This window comes from Bos taurus, chromosome 8 (assembly GCF_002263795.3).
Source record: "Bos taurus isolate L1 Dominette 01449 registration number 42190680 breed Hereford chromosome 8, ARS-UCD2.0, whole genome shotgun sequence".
Classification (NCBI taxonomy): Eukaryota; Metazoa; Chordata; class Mammalia; order Artiodactyla; family Bovidae; genus Bos; species Bos taurus.
Genome location: NC_037335.1, coordinates 71,504,619 through 71,523,811, shown reverse-complemented (window position 1 = coordinate 71,523,811; position 19,193 = coordinate 71,504,619). Strand labels below are relative to the sequence as shown.

General features: G+C 38.8%; 1 protein-coding gene across 5 annotated transcripts in view; it reads right to left on the bottom strand.

Annotated features, from left to right (window-relative positions):
- Positions 1–19,193, bottom strand: part of ADAMDEC1 (ADAM-like, decysin 1) — a 125,337-nt gene that overhangs the window by 98,463 nt on the left and 7,681 nt on the right. For all 5 annotated transcript variants that reach the window (XR_001500869.3, XM_010808061.4, XM_005210280.5 and 2 more), the window contains exons 2-8: positions 17,673–17,776; positions 11,987–12,063; positions 10,445–10,523; positions 8,803–8,879; positions 6,880–7,069; positions 2,196–2,267; positions 859–930 (exon numbers count right to left, since the gene is read on the bottom strand). Coding sequence is in view for 4 of the 5 variants with exons in the window: in XM_010808061.4 (XP_010806363.1) it covers positions 859–930; positions 2,196–2,267; positions 6,880–7,069; positions 8,803–8,879; positions 10,445–10,523; positions 11,987–12,063; positions 17,673–17,776 (671 nt within the window). In the remaining variant the exon portion in view is untranslated. The remainder of the gene's footprint in view (positions 1–858; positions 931–2,195; positions 2,268–6,879; positions 7,070–8,802; positions 8,880–10,444; positions 10,524–11,986; positions 12,064–17,672; positions 17,777–19,193) is intronic.

The window sequence follows — 19,193 nt, the reverse complement described above, 5'->3', positions numbered from 1 at the left end:
GTTCATCTTTTTATTTCCGTAATCTAGAAGAATACTTGCCACAAAGTAAGTGCTCAATAAACATGGCCACTTCTTGAGGTCTCCTAAGAGGAGTCAGCATACTCTTTGTGGTGAGAAAATGAGATATGACCTTGGTTACTGGGTCCACCTTCATTTCATTTCTATTGTTACAGTATTTGCAAGACCGCAGGTGACTCAGCCATTTCAACAAAGTAAGCTAACCATATGTTCAACTAACAAGGTTTGAATAGAAGGGATATAAAAATAATTTTAATGGAAATTAGATGATAAAATCATGTTTAAAGAACTGAATCAACAGTTGCACAATGAAAATAGGCTTGGAAATCTAACCAATCTAAGATTAAATCTTCTCTCTATGTTTTCCAACTTTGTGACTTTAGACAAGTTATTTTGTGTCTTAGAAGCTAATTCCTTAGCTATAAATTAGGTTTAATAATACATTAGGGTTGTTCAAGGTTTAAATGAGATAATGTATTGAAAGCTGCTATTGTACCAGAGTTTGGCGTATCTCATTGGTTGGTTAGTTGGTTTTTCCATTTGGTTTTCTATTGGGATTTGTATGTCAGCATTTTCGTACTGGGCTTTAGAAAAACAAAGACCATGAAACAAAACCACCTTCTAAATCTTCATGGACCTGAGAATAATGTGGCAAGTAGGTGAGATACTTCTCTATCATGTAATATTAATATTCAATGAAGTAGCCAAAGTCATGGTCACCTTTCAAGAGACAGTCAGCCATATTCTTAGAAGTATTGGTTTTTCTTCCCTGTATCATGAAGTGACCAATGACACCACCTAACAAATTGTTAAAACTACACTCAATAAAATACGCCATACCATGTTGATGTAATTGACCATCTCAAATACCGTCTTTCTTATTTCCTCTTGATCTTGATTGTGCCTTTTAAACTAAAAAACAGCACAGACAAAATATAGACATTGATAGAAATGAATGTAATTAGAAGATTAAAAATAGCAATTTCACTAATTTTATTTATTATAATTAATGATCAATTATAAAAGTTGACACTTATTAAAAACAAAGCACTTCCTTATTTCTCTAGCTAAATGAAAGCACTTAAGAAGATGATGTTTCATCCTATAAAGTACTAGCTCAGTGTAAAGATCTAAGGAACTATTCCTGAAGTATTTTCAGTTAAATAACATGGCTTCCTAAACTGTGTAGAACTAATGCAAGGAAGAGTCTATTCATTTAAAGAAATATGAGCAATAAATGAATTTAGTATAATAAGAAAAGTCAAAACTTTATATAATAAGTATATATATATGTATATATATATATATATATATATATAAAACATTATATAATAAGAGGTCAAAACTTTCTATAATAAGAGAGGTCAAAAATGAATTAACTTATTCATATTATCATAAGTTTTCCTTTGTGATCACATTTATGGAATTCAGGTTTAGAATAATCAATATATTAAAATGCATTCAAAACTGTAACCAAAGCTCCATGTGTTATGTAACTAAATGAAAAGTTCTTTACAGAGTTTTCTATCAGAGTCCTTGTCTTCTTTTCTTTGTGATGAACATTTTTCCAAGTTAAGAATCTAGCCCTTTATCAGTCACACATGCTACAAATGATTTTTCTCAGTTTGTGGTCCTAATTCTTTTATAGGCTGGTTAGCCAAAGGAATAGTTTTAACTTTCACTTTGGATTCTGGCTTTTAGGTCAGGCATCTGCAAACTAAGAACCTAATCTGGCCCATGACAAAGCTTTATTTCAAATTTAAAAAAAAAAAAACGATTAACAATGAATATTACCAAAAAATGCCTTTTTCAGAAAATTCTATTAGCTTTTTAAAAAATATATCACTCCCTGATAAGCATAAACTTTAATTTACCAATGATTTAACTACTTAACATAAAACAAGTGACTAAAGAATTTAATTAGAAAATAAGTTTGGAGCTCTTGAGACAATAAGAAAGGAGCATTTTAGTGCAAAATGATCAGTTTATGCATATTATGTTAGGCACTCATTCCTTAAAAAGTAAAATATCAGCCTAAATGCATGTCAAATTTCTAAATTTATAAAAAAGAATAGTTCATATTCATTATTTTAAGAACATATCCACTATTTAATATCTTGCATAATAAACTTATGCAGCATAGCATTTTAAAAGACTCATTTATCTGATATAATTACCTCACCATGGTCCAGGACCAAATAATATTCTACATATTTCTTTTTTTCCCAAAACTTCTGGTCTTTGGATGTCTGTAAAAACCATAAAAAGGAAAATTATGAAGGCAATGTCTCTCTCTGCAAGAATCATTCTTAAATATGAAATGTGTAATCTAATAAGAGTTGGTTGGTATCTGGGAAGGAAGGAAGACAATACTACCATTTTGACTCTAACTAACCACCAGAATCATCTTACAGACAAGACTTAGAATGTCAGAGGTAGAAGAGACATTGGTGATATTCTAGTCTGCCCCCTTCGTTTTTACCAGAGTGTAAAGGATTGCATAAATAATTAATCAGTTCAGTTCAGTCACTCAGCCGTGTCCGACTCTGTGACCCCATGGACTGCAGCATGCTAGGCTTCCCTGATCATCACCAGCTCCCAGAGCTTGCTCAGACTCATGTCCATCAAGCCAGTGATGCCATCCAACCATCTCATCCTCTGTCATTCCCTTCTCCTCCTGCCTTAAAACTTTCCCAGCATCAGGGTCTTTGCAAATGAGTCAGTTCTTCCCATCAGGTGGCCAAAGTATTGGAGCTTCAACTACAGCATCAGTCCTTTCAATGAATATTCAGGACTGATTTCCTTGAGGATGGACTGGTTGGATCTCTGCAGTCCAAGGGACTCTCAAGAGTCTTCTCCAACATCACAGTTCAAAAGTATTAATTCTTCGGCACTCAGCTTTCTTTATAGTCCAACTCTCACATCTATACATGACTCTTGGAAAGACCATAGCTTTGACTAGATGGACTTTTGTTGGTAAAGTAATGTCTCTGCTTTTTAATATGCTGTCTAGGTTGGTTATAGCTTTTATTCCAAGGAGCAAAAGTCTTTTAATTTCATGGCTGCAATCACTACCTGCAGTGATTTTAAAGTCTGTCACTGTTTCCAATGTTTCACCATCTATTTGCCATGAAGTGATGGGACCAGATGCCATGATCTTAGTTTTCCGAATGTTGAGTTTTAAGCCAACTTTTTCACTCTCTTCTTTCACTTTCATCAAGAGGCTCTTCTTTGCTTTCTGCCTTACAGGTGATGTCATCTTCATATCCGAGGGTATTGATATTTCTCCCGGCAATCTTGATTCCAGCTTGTGCTTCTTCCAGCCCAGCATTTCCCATGATGTACTCTGCATATAAGTTAAATAAGCAGGGTGACAACATACAGCCTTGACGTACTCCTTTTCCTATTTGGAACCAGTTTGTTGTTCCATGTCCAGTTCTAATTGTTGCTTCCTGAACTGCGTACAGATTTCTTAAGAGGCAGGTCAGGTGGTCTGGTATTCTTATCTGTTTAAGAACTTTCCACAGTTTATTGTGATCCACAAAGTCAAAGGCTTTGGCATAGTCAATAAAGCAGAAGTAGGTGTTTTTCTGGAACTCTCTTGCTTTTTCGATGATCCAGCGGATGTTGGCAATTTGATCTCTGGTTTCTCTGCCTTTTCTAAAACCAGCTTGAACATCTAGAAGTTCATGGTTCACATATTGCTGAAGCCTGGCTTGGAGAATTTTGAGCATTACTTGACTAGCACATGAGATAGGTGTAATTGTAGTATGAGCATTCTTTGGCATTGCCTTTCTTTGGGATTGGAATGAAAACTGACCTTTCCAGTCCTATGGCCACTGCTGAGTTTTCCAAATTTTCTGGCATATTGAGTGTAGCACTTTCACAGCATCATCTTTCAGGATTTGAAATAGCTCAACTGGAATTCCATCATCTCCACTAGCTTTGTTCATAGCGATGCTTCCTAAGGCCCACTTGACTTCCCATTCCAGAATGTTTGGCTCTGGGTTAGTGATCACACTATCGTGATTATCTGAGTCATGAAGATCTTTTTTGTATAGTTCTTCTGTTTTGTTTTGTTGTTTTTTTTTTTTTTGCCATCTCTTCTTAATATCTTCTGCTTCTGTTAGATCCATACCATTTCTGTCCTTTATTGTGCCCATCTTTGCATGAAATGTTCTTGTTCCTCTGCCTTTTCTAAAACCAGGCTTCCCTTTTGGCTTATCTGGTAAAGAATCCACTTGCAATGCAGTAGGGGGTTCATCCCTGGGTTAGGAAGATCCCCCAGAAAAAGGAACGGCTACCCAGTCCAGTATTTTGACCTGGAATATTCCATGGACTCTATAGTCCATGGGGTCACAAAAAGTCAGACACAACTGAGCGATTTTTCACTTATCATTTATATACACACACACAACTAATTAATAGGAATGCTAAAAATAAAACCAAAGTCTTCAGATTTTTTGAACAGTGGAGTTTCTCCACTAGTCCATGAAATAGACATGTTAACTTCAGCATTCTCCTAGGGTCTGGTTTTTTTTTTGTTTGTTTCCTTGTATTCCTATCCTAATAAGTAGCCCCTCCTCTACTAAGGGTTCAAAGCCAAGAGTCACCATAGCACCTAGTCTGTCCTTTGCTTCTCAAACAGAGCTGCATCTCCTTTGCACATTCCAAGCTTCCCTCATTTCAGTTTCTTTCTCTCCACAAAACAAAGCAAAAATCATGTTTCACAGTAGATTTGTTACTGACCCGAGTTCTTGAACTGTGTGTGCGTGTGTGTGTGTGGTATGCAGTATGCAGTATCTTAATTCTCTGACCAGGGGATGAACCCATGTCTTGGGAGCAAGGAGTCTTAACCACTGACCACCAGGGAAATCCTTGAACTCTTTAATCAGTAGTAATTGATAAGAAGCTAGGTGAAAAATTCAGACAAGAGTTAGATGCATGAAGTAGGCAGTAAGTTGTCACAGTCTTGCCTCTTAAGGCCAAAGCTGGAGATATGCATTTGATGGTAATTAGTGCAAAGTTCCTATTTAAATAAGACATAGCACTGGATGAGATTATCCAGGAAGGATATGTAGATAAAGCAAAGAATGTGATGCAGGATTGAGCTACATGCTGCTGCTGCTAAGTCACTTCAGTCGTGTCCGACTCTGCACAACCCCATAGACGGCAGCCCACCAGGCTCCCCCATCCCTGGGATTCTCCAGGCAAGAACACTGGAGTGGGTTGCCAGTTCCTTCTCCAATGCATGAAAGTGAAAAGTGAAAGTGAAGTCACTCAGTCGTGTCCGACTCCTGGCGACCCCATGTACTGCAGCCTACCAGGCTCCTCCATCCATAGGCTTTTCCAGGCAAGAGTACTGGAGTGGGGTGCCATTGCCTTCTCCTGAGCTACATGAGGCCTCAAATATTTAGTGGTCCAGCAGAGGTGGGCTAATAGTAAGAGGACCTGAGGAGGAGTACCAAAATGAAACAGTAAGATGTAATGAGAGTGAGGATATTTGCACATGATTACCAAGGAATTGAGGCAGAAAGACTAGGGACCTGTATCAAGCTTAACCAGGAGATCAACATTCATGGAAGTTTGTGGCTCAGAGTGATTCTTCTGGGCTCTTAGATATCATAGCACTGGTAGAACTTATTGCTCAGTACCCAGTCTCTCAGAAGTGTCCTTTTTGTGACCTCATGGACTGCAGCCCGACAGGCTCTTCTGTCGATGGGGTTTTTCAAGCAAGAATACTGCAGTGGGTTGCCATTTTCTTCTCCAGGGGATCTTCCCAACCCAGGGATCAAACTCGTGTCTTTTGCAATGGCAGGTGGATTCTTTACTGCTGAACCACCTGGTAAGCCTGGTAGAATTTAAATCCACAGAAAATTGAATCCAACAGAGATTCTGTTTTATTCAGACCTCTTCTGTCCAGGTATTATGGATTCTGAGAACATGTATAAGAGATGATTGGATGTGACATGCATCCTGAAGAAAATGAAGGTAAGGATGACAAAGTTTTTGTGTATCTATTTTATAGTTTCCATGCTGGCTTCATGGTGACTCAGAAGGTAAAGAATTACCTTCCAACCCGGGTTCATTCCCTGGGTTGGACTCATCCTCTGGTACTGACTACCCACTCCAGTATTTTCACCTGGAGAATTCCATGGACAGAAGAGCATGGCAGGCAACAGTACATAAGGTCAAATAGAGTTGGACATAACTGAGCGACTAACACTAACACTTCCAACACATACCACATTCATTTTCTTGTGTGACCAGAAGCTGAATTCCAGGTATAACAGAATATTCTAAGTTGCAGATCCCATATTTATTTTGCTCACTGCCATATCCCCAAGAGTTACAGCAGTAGTTTAAGAAAGATTTGTTGAATAAATTCATTCATGGAGACAACAAGGTATTTTATCTCAAAACAATAATAATACTTTATCCCCTTGTTGTATCATGTAGCATTGTGAAAGTTGTCTGCTTCTAGGAGACCAATATTATATCTATGCATCTTTTTAACCCTTGAACACAACATATTGTTAATAATAGTCATTGTTGTTGTGGTTTATTTGCTAAGTCATGTCCAGCTCTTTGCAACCCTATGAACTGTAGCCCACAGACTCTTCTGTCCACGGGATTTCCCAGGAAACAATACTGGAGTGGGTTGCCATTTCCTTCTCCAGGTCCATATGTACTTATTAAATAAATCATCAATGTACAATGAGGTTTTAATGTCTCTGTAACCTACTAGTTTCAACAATGATTGTAAAGTTTCAGTCAATTGGATTTAATAGGACTGGAACCCAGAGCAACCAGGATGAGATATATAAGAACACTGAAAATAAAAAATAAAAGTAGGCATACAGCCAGACTGGTAGATGAGAGTGCCTTCAGATGAATTCCAGGTGCCCATATTGTGTCATTCATCCCACAGGAGCTCTTAGTCTTCTGTTCTTCAGGATCGTGCTTGAAGAGTGCATGTTCTTGTTCATCCTGGTTTGTGAGGCTTAAAGGTTCAATGAAGTACTTTTGATCTCCCTGACTGAAGTAACCCCTGAAAAACAGAAGAGTCTAAGCTTCTTAAAAAATATTCCAGTTTTGAGTGTTAAAGACTTGTAGACTCTAAAAAGTGACTACCACCAAAGGATTCCAAACTCAGGGCAATAGAATATAGTATAACATTACAGCTGAAGACACCCTTAGAATCACCTAAACTTGTTTTCTCTATGAGGAAACCAGACCTGTTGGGGAGAAGTAACTACTGCAGTCAGACTGCTATGCTGGTGCTATAGGGAAATTTTGTGACCCTCAGTCCAGTGGCCTTCCAATTCCCATGCATTGTCTGCTCTAGAGGTACATTGACAATGAAAGAGACTTTGGAGTCTTATAGCAAGGGTTAAAATTCTGGGTCTATGACTTAAAGTCACATAACTTCAGTTTCTCCATCTACAAAATGGCAATAATAATATTTACTGAACAGTATAGTTGCAAAGGCTGAAGGAGATAAGATGCAAAGCACACAATCAATGAATATTATCATTTTCTTCTCACTTCTCTCTGCTGAAATCCTGAGTAGGATTCACTTAACCATTATCTAGGGAGCACCCATTATTCTCTAGACATTGGAGCAAGGGCAAAAGGTAAAAAGGAAAAGTCATGCTGTCTCATTTCATGGAGCTTATATTAAAATGAGGAAGATGGAAGTGAATCAAATGATCACATTGGATCTACAAATACACATAATTATATGATGTATATGTAATATATACAATTACAGCAGATAATTGCTAGGAAGGAAAAGCCCAAGAACATACAGTAGAAGGGAGACTGGACTGAGTGTACATGGAATTAGAAGAGTGGATATAGAGAGATAAGTTAGATGATTTCAATTTTATTTATTTTGTTGATTTGACTGTGCCAGGTCTTAGTTGTGGCATGTGGGATCTAGTTTACTGACCAAGGACCAAACCTGGGTGCCCTGCATTAGGAACAGGGATCTGAGCCACCGGACCACCGGGGAAGTTCCACATAGGTGATTTATTGCAGTGGTCTGCATAAAGGTTCATGGCAGTTTGGACTAGGATGTGGCAGCAGAGAGAGACAATAGTGAATAATCTCAGGGAATATTTAGAACATATAATCAACAGGGTTCATTAAATGAATTGAAAATGTGTATTTGAAAGGCAAGAAGTCATCAAAGAACCTAGGTTTCCGGATTAAGCAAGTGGTTGGTTGACTGTAACATTCACTGAGATGGAAATCACTGGAAAAATACCACATTAGGGAGAAAATCATTTGTTGTATATTAAGATTGAGATTTCCTTGAAATCTCCAGATGTGGAGAGATATAGAGTTATGGAAAAGGAAATGAGAAAATAAAGTCTGGGCATCAGAAGAGATATCTTATTGTAGACAGATACATGGCAAGTCATAAACATCCAGAAGGAAATGGATGTCATAGGAATGAATAGGACACACTAGAAAGAGTTTAGAGTGAAGAGAGAAGGTTTCATTCCCTAAAGGTTCTGACTCTAAAACTAGGACTTGATAACCTATATTTTGAAAACAAGCAGACAAACAAAAACAACGCTGCAAGCAATTTAGGGATGTAATTTATAAACTACTCTCAAGAAAAGCCATGTTTCCTGCAAATTTCAAAAATTTTGAGCCGTTAGAATTCAAACTCAACTATAGTACAATTAATTATATTTGAGATTCTTTAGATTATTCACACATATCATCATCATCATCACAGGAATATACAAACCATCGTGAAGCCTTCCTTACCTTAGACCTCTACATGTGCTGATGCTAGCATCAGAAACTTTTTCATTAACGATGTGTCCTTGATAGTAACAGTTATCCTAGGAAAAAGGGAAAAGGGGGTTGACCAAGGACAAGTGTGAATGTATTTTAGACCAGCAACTAAATTTGAGTTTGAAATCTTGAAATGGGATCAAAAATGTTTTCAAACCATTTTATGCTAAACAGCAATTAGAGCTGTAAAAAAAAAATTTTTAAACCAGCCTTCTGTGGATAAAATTTTCATCATTTAGTTGATGATCCCAAATGCCTAGGGGGCATTAACTATACCTTGTTGTAAATTTTATTGTTGCAGGAGAAGAATGCCAGGGATGAATAGAGTCTGGGAAAAGACCAACTCATAGATGTAAGTTTAAAACCTGAGTCCCTGAAATACCAGACAGTCATTCTTTCCCTGGATAATTGTTCATTAAATTTTCCTAACACCAACAAGCTCTTTCCAATGAATGGATTATTCAGATCATGTTGTTGTTTCTTGATTTATCCAAAGAGTGCCACCAGGCTAACTGGATTAATATTAATATAACAACTCTGTCTCCACTCGAAGCAAAATGCTCGACCTTAATGCTTTTTCACGTGGATGTCCTTCAGTCAAATTCACTTTTCTACTTTGGGACAGGCAGCGTGTTGGCCAACGTAAACCTCTGCATTGCTATGGAAGAGAATTCTTGAAGACCTTTCTCAGAAAAGATGGCAAAGATAAAACACCCCTCTTCTGACAGGATAAAAGGATAAAAGGATAAAAGACAGGATAAAACATCCTGTCTTCTCTGAATAAGAGTCCAAAGTGGAAATTATTTAGGGAATTCGACAATTCTACAATTCTAATATTGAGGATATAGGGTTGAGTTTGAGAGACTACATGACACTGAGAGGCGATTGGCGCTAAGTGAAAACACCAGATGCACATAATTCTGTATATTTCTAATGAAAACAAGAAGCTCCTTCTGCCTACTCTCCTATAAGGAGTGCATGAAAGCCGGAAAGGGTTACCAAGGTGGTCAAGGAATGGGTATGTTCTTGTCAAACTGTAAAAATGTTGGAGGATCTGTTAAGAATTACTACTGCTTCTGTTTTGTAAATTCATTTGAATCATTGTTATTTAGATTTCACAAAGTGCTATCATATGATATGTATCTTTGTCTGCCTTACTTCACTTTGTATGATAATCTCTAGGTCCATCCATATCCTGCATTAACATAATTTCATTCTTTTAATGGTTGAGTAATATTCCATTATATATATGTAACACATCTTATACATACTACTATATATATAATAATAATCAACTATAGCACAGGGAACTCTACTTAATAATCTGTAACCATCTATATTTGAAAAGACTCTGGAAAACAACAGATACATGTATATGTACGACTGAATCACTTCTGTTATACACCTGAAAGTTGCTGTACAACTTTACAATGTTCTAAATCAACTCCACTCCAATAAAAAAAATTAAAAAATAATGAATTATTACAGCTGAAAAAAACAACATTTCTATAACACCATTTCACTTTCACTAATATTGTCTGGCAAAGACACTGCCTCTGGGTATGTGGGTCACACCCCCAATTAACAGTGAACCTAGGATACTCTGTTTTACCATGATCTGTGGGCTCGTGGTGACTGCCTTTCCACTGGAATTATAATATGTTTCTGTGTAGCCTGGAGCAAGGAGATTCCTGGGGGAGAAAAAGAAATGTCATGTTTACTCATGCTAACTGCGAAGTCTAGTGATTCAACAGAGATTTTCCTGGATGTGGTGAGCTTTTCCTCCTAGTCCCCCAAAACGAATCCAACATGGAAGAGGTGCTTAAATTGGAGGGAATGAGAAAGGCAGGGAAATTCCTGAGTAGTGTGCAACAATGTCTGTTTCCTCATCAAACTTTGCATGCTTGTCAGAGGAGCGATTAGAGGAAGAAATAGAACTGAAATGGGCAAGGTTGATAAAAATGACTGAAAAGAGCAAGGCATGCCCCACCCCCAGCTTCAGATGACTGCCTTTTGCACCCAGTCCTTGTCAGTTAGCAGTAACAGTTAACAATTGCAGCAGTGGAAAGTGTATTGAAAATTGACTTGCACTTGGCAGTTAGGGACCTTTCACCATTTTCACTGAGCTTCTTAAAATTCTTTCAATGACTCACCAGCAAATAGGAGTCTGAATATTTTTTTTAAAGAGGCAGGGCAAGGAGAAAAGGGAGTAACTAATATGTATTAGATGCTGTCTCTATCCTGGCCACTGGAATAGATATATTATGTGTAACATTTAATCATTTCAACAGTCGAACAAGATAAATATTATCTTCCTTATATTTCAGATGAGATTAAATAGTGACAAAGAATGTATCCAGGTCTGCTTGAATTCAAAGCCTGTACAATTTCGTTTGCTTCAAACTATTTTCATACTCTAGTCAGTTGTGACTTTTTGTAAAAGGTAATAGTCTATTTGAGGTGGGGAAAGCATCTTGTTTTTCCTATATTGAACAGTTTAGGGATTAAAAAACCTTGAAGGAGTAGAACGAGGGAAAACTACTTTGGAAATAGTATAGACATAGGATGATCAAGATCTGGATGGGAGCTGAGGCAGTGAAGTTTGAAAAGCAATGTTGAATTTAGATGAACTGACTGAAGGAATCAGAGACAATGGAGTGTTTGAGAACATGGAAGGTTGGTGGATGTGGGTAGAAAGCAAATTGGTGTTGCAATTAGGGGACCCCAATTTTGATTTTACCACTGACCTGAATTTTGGCTCTAGAATTTAACACATATATGTCTTTTTTCTAATAAAAATAGTTGCGAAATGTTTTGATAGCTAATCTTTCAGTGTTAAAATAATAAAATGCAATAATGCATGGGAAGATTTAAAACTCTATGCTATTTCATAGAAATTACTAAAATATATGTCTGCTTGCATTGTGTTTTATGACTCCAACTATCAGAACACTAGTCAACTGTGGTTTTACTCAATGTGTCTCTACTACTTCAGTAGGAACAAATATTCAAGGAACCCATTGGGTCAATTGAGAGTAAAAGCTGAATATCCAAGATTTCCAAGAGCCCCTAAGTAGTAACAGACTCAATTAGCACACTTTCGATATGTTAACTGGTTGTTGGTGAGGATAACATTAGAAGTAAAGGCACTTACTTGTTTTTTTTCAAGTAAAGCACTGCGATTTTTCCATTAACCGTCATTTCATACTTCAATTCAGTTTCAAAATTTTCCTGCAAAAATACACAAACATTTATTGGTAATTAAAAACATACATACACATATTCATTTGGCTATGTTCATCACTGGAAACAATGCCTGCTTTCTTTCTCCAGTAATTGCTGTAATCCCAAATGTTTACTTCTGTCATTTTTAACAAATCAAACGACTGCCAACTGAATAGACAAATTATCTGAGATCTTTATGCCAAGCCATCTATCCATCCATCCAGTTGCTCATTCTACAAAGACTGAGTGCCGGTTACATGCCAGACACCGTTTAATTCTGGAAATGGGCTTCTAAGCAGGAAAAAACGGTACCTACTATCAGAAAACTTATAGCCTTGTGAAAAAGACACAATAAAAGTGAGTTGCCTGTGATAAGAGGCATAAATATGGAAGCAGGGTAGGATGTCTGATATCTTAAGGGCAGGAAAGGCTTTCCTGAGGAAATAAGGAAAGCTAAGATATGAATTGAACAGGTGATGCAGCATGGGGAAGTGGTTTGAGAAGAAAAACTAGTACGCACACAGACCCAAAGACCTGCAAGCCTCTCACTAACATCTTTTTTTGATAGTGCTGTGTCTTTGTTGCTGGGCACACTTTCTCTAGTTGTGGTTAGTGGGGGCTACTCTTCATTGCTGTGCACAAGATTCTCATCGGGGTGATTTCTCTTGTTGAGGAGCATGGGCTCTGTGGCACCCAGGCTTCAGTAGTTGCAGCCCAAGGGCTCTGGAGAATGGGATCAGTAGTGGTGGTGCACGTGGCATGTGGAACCATCCCAACCAGGGATAGAACCCCTATCTCCTGCATTGGTAGGCAGATTCTTATTACCGTACCACCAAGGAAGTCCTCACTAATGTGGTCTCTAGGTCTTCTCAAGGCTAAGTGGAGGGCAGAATATGGGGAAAATAACACAAATTTGTACCTGAAGGCAGAAAGAGGTCATTGGGAAGAAAATACAGTCTCAGGTGTTCAGAAAGAGAAGACAATGTCACTTCTAGTACACTGTGTAGAAAAGAACTATTTTAAGTTTAGATTTATATATACAGGAGGAGACAGGTCTCTATCGAAGGATTTAAAGCAGGATTATAAGCCATGGTGGCACATAATATCTACCAATTCTCTGGGAAGTGCCAGGACATTGTTATTATTAAAGAGATCCAATATGGCAGACCAAATGCAATGGAGCACCACTTATGAGCTGAGTGCTGTTTCCACTGCTGTGTTGCATTTAAGGTCAAGCTTTCCTGTCTCCTCCCTGTCCTGAGAAAGGGAATAGGACCTGAGCTCATCGAAGGACAACAGAAAGTTAGAGCCATCTAGACCTCCCTGGTGGTGAAGTGGATAAGAATCCACCTGCCAATGCAGGGGACGCTGGTTCGATCCCTGTTCTGAGAAGATTCCATATGCCGCAGCTGCAACTATGCCTGTGAGTCACAGCTACTGAGCCCATGATGTCACAACTACTGAAGCTCACAAGCCTTATAGCCCATGCTCTACAACAAGAGAAGCTACTGCAATGAGAAGCCTGTGCACTGCAACAAAGACCATGCACAGCCAAAATAATAATAATAAATAAAATAAAAGTTTTTTTACAAAAAGAAAGAGCCATCCATTCAAAATATTGTACAGGGATTTGCCATCTCCAAGGTCAGTTATTTCAGCCCAAATTTCCTTTAAGTGATCAGCTTTTGAAGGCTCATCTGGTGTTAAAAATCCAGGACTATAAATATCCTACACTGTGGGTCTAAATGCGGGGAAGATGTTGTAATTGAGTTCATTTTCATGAATAACAGGAGCTGCAAAAAGCCTGAAGGTTGAAAACAAATGTCATGGGGAATTATTGTCACAACTTTTTGTTCAGGTTTAAGAAAGGCCAGATAGAACGAAAATATCAGGAGAATACTAGATTTGACCTTCCATACAGAAGAGCCTTCCTAATATCTATTTTCTGTCATGAAGGTTTGTGGTGGATAGTGAGCTAAAATATTGGGTTGACCAAAATGTTTGTTTGGGTTTTTCTGATATAAACCCAAAAGAACTTTTTGGCTAACCCAATATTAGTTGGAGGTTATTTCAGAAAAGATAATTGTGGAATGGAAGTTTTAGCTGATATTAGCATAAAGGGTATGGATGAAAGGAAACAGCAAAGAAGAAAACCAGAGACTATGCGAAAGAGGGCTTCCCTGGTGGTTCAGTGGTAAAGAATCACCTGCCAATGCAGAAGACACAGTAGACAAGGGTCAGGAAGATCCCCTAGAGAAGGATATGGCACCCACTCCATTTTCTTGCCTGGAAAATCCCACGGACAGAGGAGCCTGATGGGCTACCAACCACGGGGTCGCAAAAAGTCAGACATGACTGAGTGACTGGGCACTGTAGAGTGAGGACTGGGTAACCTTACAGCTGCACTTCTCAAGTAGAAGTTCATGGTGAAGGACAATGCCTGCTAGTAAGAAGTGAGTCTTATTTCTCATCTATCTAGGCTTTGAATTAGGGGTTGGGAGAGGAAATTGGCACCTTGATTTGGAGAGATTCTACTAGAAAGAAATGACTTGGAGCCCACTGAGTAAGATTAGCTGGGCACAGGGATATATAAATAAAATTTCCCTCTAGGAAACACCATGGGTAAGGACTACTGGGTGGATTGGGAAGGTCATAGTTCTGGATGCTTCTGGGATGGAAGCAGAACCAGATAATGGCAAGCGATCACACCAAGGAAACCGCAGAAGTCCAGGGAGTTTCTTAATTCTAATGGCACAACTGTGATCATAACATAGGGTAATCTAAGCTCTAGAAACCCTGTTGGACCAAGGTAAGGTCTGAAACTGTTTGCACTATAGGGAGGCACTGTGGTGCTGGGCTTCCCCGTGTGGCTCAGTTTGTAAAGAATCCACCTGCAATACGGGAGACCTGAGTTCAATCCCAGTAGGGAAGATCCCCTGCGGGAGGGCATGGCAACCCACTCCAGTACCCTTACCTGAAGAATCCCCATGGACAGAAGAGCTTGGCAGGCTAAAGGCCATGGGGTCACAAAGAGTCAGACACGACTGAGTGACTAAGCACGGCACACATTGTGGTGCCAGATATTCTACTTTGTGTCATAGGCTGACAGCAAGATGGTTTTGGCCTCTAAGGAAGTGTGTGATCTGAAGGCAGAATTCTAGGAAGAATAGTGATCAACTTTAGAATGTAAGTTTCAACATCAGGGACCTTGACTAAGTATTTGCTGAATATGCATCTATGCAGGTATATAGGAAATGTATTCCACTTATACTCATTCATTCATCTATTTGTTTACTTTTTTATTTGCTCACTTATCCCACAAAAGCTTATTCACGCCTCTTTATGCCATGTATGTAACATACAATCAAGAATACAATCATGAATAAAATCTTTCAAATTCTACCTTGGCTATTAGTGCCTCCTCCAGAAAAGTTTTCAAAGGATTACTTCATTCCAGCTCAAATCTTAAGTGACTTGGACAAGTGTGATGAAGTCAGAGAGATGGGGCCATGTTCTTGGCACACCTGACAGGTAATGCTTGTGCCTTACTGCTCTGGTCCAGCAGGGGGCACAGTTGTATAAGTACAAGAGTCCTCTATCTTGCCTTAAGTGAGCTCAGTTGATCTGACTCTTTGCAAAGCCACAGACCGTAGCCCATGAGGCCCCTCTATCTGTGATACTTTCCTGGCAAGAATACTGTAATTGGGTTGCCATCTCCTCCTCCAGGGGATTTTTTTGACACGGGGATTAAGCCCACATCTCCTGTGTCTCCTGCACTGCAGGCAGATTGCCTTGAGAAGTGATCAATTCAGATTGAGATCTATGTAGGTCCCCTAGGTCAGGCATTAGAAATTCTCAATGTTTCAAGTAATTGCTAATTAATTATTTGCACAAGGAAGACCAAAAGTTTCAATACAGAAACACCAAGATCATTTCCAAGAACTTGGTTTCCACCTCAAAATACTCAGTAAGAAAGGTAGCTGGCATTTTTAAGATACTGCCAGAGAGCTTTTGAAGAAAGTAATATTGACACAGAAGCCGATACATATGGGTCCTATATAAATTTAGCAGAAACATTTTGTTGAGAGACTATTATTTTGGGAAAGAGAGTCTTCTCTGACTTTAGTTGTTATACATGTGTTTGTGTCAGAAAGAATAACCTGTGAGGAACTTTGTCCAGTTGGGGAATATGAACTTCCAGTGAGTTTCATCTTACAGAGAGTGAGTGAGTGAGTGAGTGAAGTTGCTCAGTCGTGTCCGACTCTTTGCGACCCCATGGACTGTAGCCTACTAGGCTCCTCTGTCCATGGGATTTTCCAGGCAATAGTACTGGAGTGGATTGCCATTTCCTTCTCCAGGGGATCTTCCCGACCCAGGGATCGAACCTGGCTCTCCCGCATTGTAGACAGACGCTTTACCGTCTGAGCCACCAAGGAAGTCTTCCAGTGAGTTTCATCTTACAGTAGGTAGATGTAAAAGTTATTTCCATCTCATATATTTGTATTTTCCTGGCTCTCAGCAAAAGAATTGCAGGTGTAGGTAATTAGAAAGTTGCTGTGGAGTGAATCATCATGTTTCAGCCTCCGTCTTTTGACTGAGAATGTGTGTTTTGTCAAGTGGTAAGAATTCTACGAACTTTAATAACCACTTCTTTTGAAAAAAGCAGGGTAAATTTTGTGTTTAATTACAGTAATTAATCCTAATTTGCTACACATCTATGCATGCATTCACCCACAATATTTTATTTTTTTACTTCAATTTTAGTGTTCAATTTTAGTTTTGTTTGTATGTGGAGCCTGGCAGGGATCCATGGGGTCGCAAGAGTTGGACACGACTTACTGACTAAACCACCATCACCATATATCTAAAGATGATGATAGATGGAGATAAAAAATACTGTATAAAATTCTTTAAAAGTAACAGAATGAATTATTAATTGCCATAAGTAATTAAAGTTTGCTCTCTATGTGACCTTGGATAGTTTGTTTCAACTGTCAGAATTTTAGCATCAAAATAAAGCTAATAATAGGATGTTGGGTTATCATGAAGATTAATAAAAATAATATTGGTCAAAAACATACACAAATGTGTATATGTCTATCTACAAAAAATGTGTATACTTATATATGAAATATATTTATATGTATATATGAACGTGAAAGTGAAGTCATTCAGTCGTGTCCGACTCTTTGTGACCCCATGGACTGTAGTCTACCAGGTTTCTGCGTCCATGGGATTTTCCAGGCAAGAGAACTGGAGTGGGTTGCCATTTCCTTCTAAAGGGGGTCTTCCTGACCCAGAGATTGAACCTGGGTATCCTGCATTGCAAGTAGATGCTTTACCCTCTGAGCAACCAGGGAAGTATGTATATCCATATCTGACTGTTTGCAACCCCATGGACTAAAGCCCACCAAGCTCTTCTGTCCATGGAATTTGCCAGGCAAAAATACTAGAGTGGGGTGCCATTTCCTCCTCCAGGGATCTTCCCAACCCAGGGCTAGAACCAGAGTCTCCTGCATTGGCAGGTGGATTCTTTACCTCTGAAACACCAGGGAAGCCCATATATGTGTGTGCGCATATATATTAAAAATTCTTTATTAAATAAAAAGTTGTACCTGTTGACCTGGATCCTTGACCTCTCTTTTATGTCGTGGATGAAGTCTTTTGGGATAAACCACTTCATAGTTTTGTACTCCTGGAAGCTCTTTTATAGAATTTACTGAGAAAAAAAAAGAGTTGGAGAAGATTCAGCTAAGTAGAACTAACATAGGCTACTAGGTAATGGCCTTCCTGATGGCATTGCTCATGAATGATGCCACAGGCAGGGGCTTTAACTGAGTTATATGAGAGAGCTTATACAGGTGCCAACCTCAGAAACAACCAACAAAAGCAGAAACCCGCTCTTTCTCTCATATCTTTAACCTATATCTTCAGAAATTTTTTCCACTGAAAGTTTACCAGAGCTTCTCAGCTTGGTGAACATATTTCTTTGGAATGTCCCCACTTCTCTTTGCCTCTAGGATCCCCTAGAGGAATGAAGCCAACAGTACAGACAAAACCAGGACAGGAGAGAATGAATCAAACTAATCCTCCAGAAAGCTAATCAGTGTCAGAATGATCAAATTGAAGCACTCTGAAACTACACAGTGTTATAAAAATTAAATAATGAATGGATGTCACTTCAGATTCAAGTATATTTCTGTTGGGTTTTTCAACAGCAATATTTTTCACTAGGGAAAGAAACTGAATCAGTAGGAAAAGTCTCCAGTACCAGCTCCATAGATTGGGCTCACTTTTGCAGTACAGACAAACCTTCATGTTTTTGCATACAAATACCAAAAAGGCAGAGTAATATATTATTTATATCACGTTCAAAAAAGAGGTTCACAGAATGGGGTGATAGAAGTCAGATGAGTGTCACCTTGGGAGGGAATAAGTGACTGAGGGGGGCTTGAGGCAGGCTTCCAGGACAAGGTCAATCTCCCATCTTGGTTTGGGCAGGGAATATACATGCATGTTCACTTTGGAGAAATTAATGGGGCCTTTAGATTTGTGTAGTTTACTTCATACATGTCATACTTCAGCAAAAAATTTACAGAGACAGCTACACTGAGATGGGCATATCTCGGTGTTTGTCAGCAATTCCAACGTTGGGCAATGTACTCGGTTGCTGAGGCTGTGAAGAAAGGTGTTCTCCAGGCATTGCTGGCAGGGATGCTACATCACGACCTCACGGAGTACAATTTGGTGCTGTTACAGCTTGAGTTGCATCCTCTCAGAATTCATATGTTGAAGCCCTAGTCTCCAGTACTGCAGAACTTACTGTTTCAGAAATAGAACCTTTAAATGGGCAATTAAGCTAACGTGTGGCCATTAGAGTGCATCCAAATCTAACCCGAGTGCTGTCCTTGAAAGAAGAGGAAGTAGGACACACACATGTGGATACACGGAGGAGAGCCCATGAGGACACAGTTGGAAGGCAGCCATCTGGAAGTTAAGGGGAGAGACCTCCAGAGATGCCGAACCTGTAGAAACTGATCCTGGACTTTCAGCCTCCAGACTGTGAGAAAATAAACTTCTATTGTTTAAACCAAAAAAAAAAAAAAGGAAATTGGAGAAGCAGACAATTAGAACAC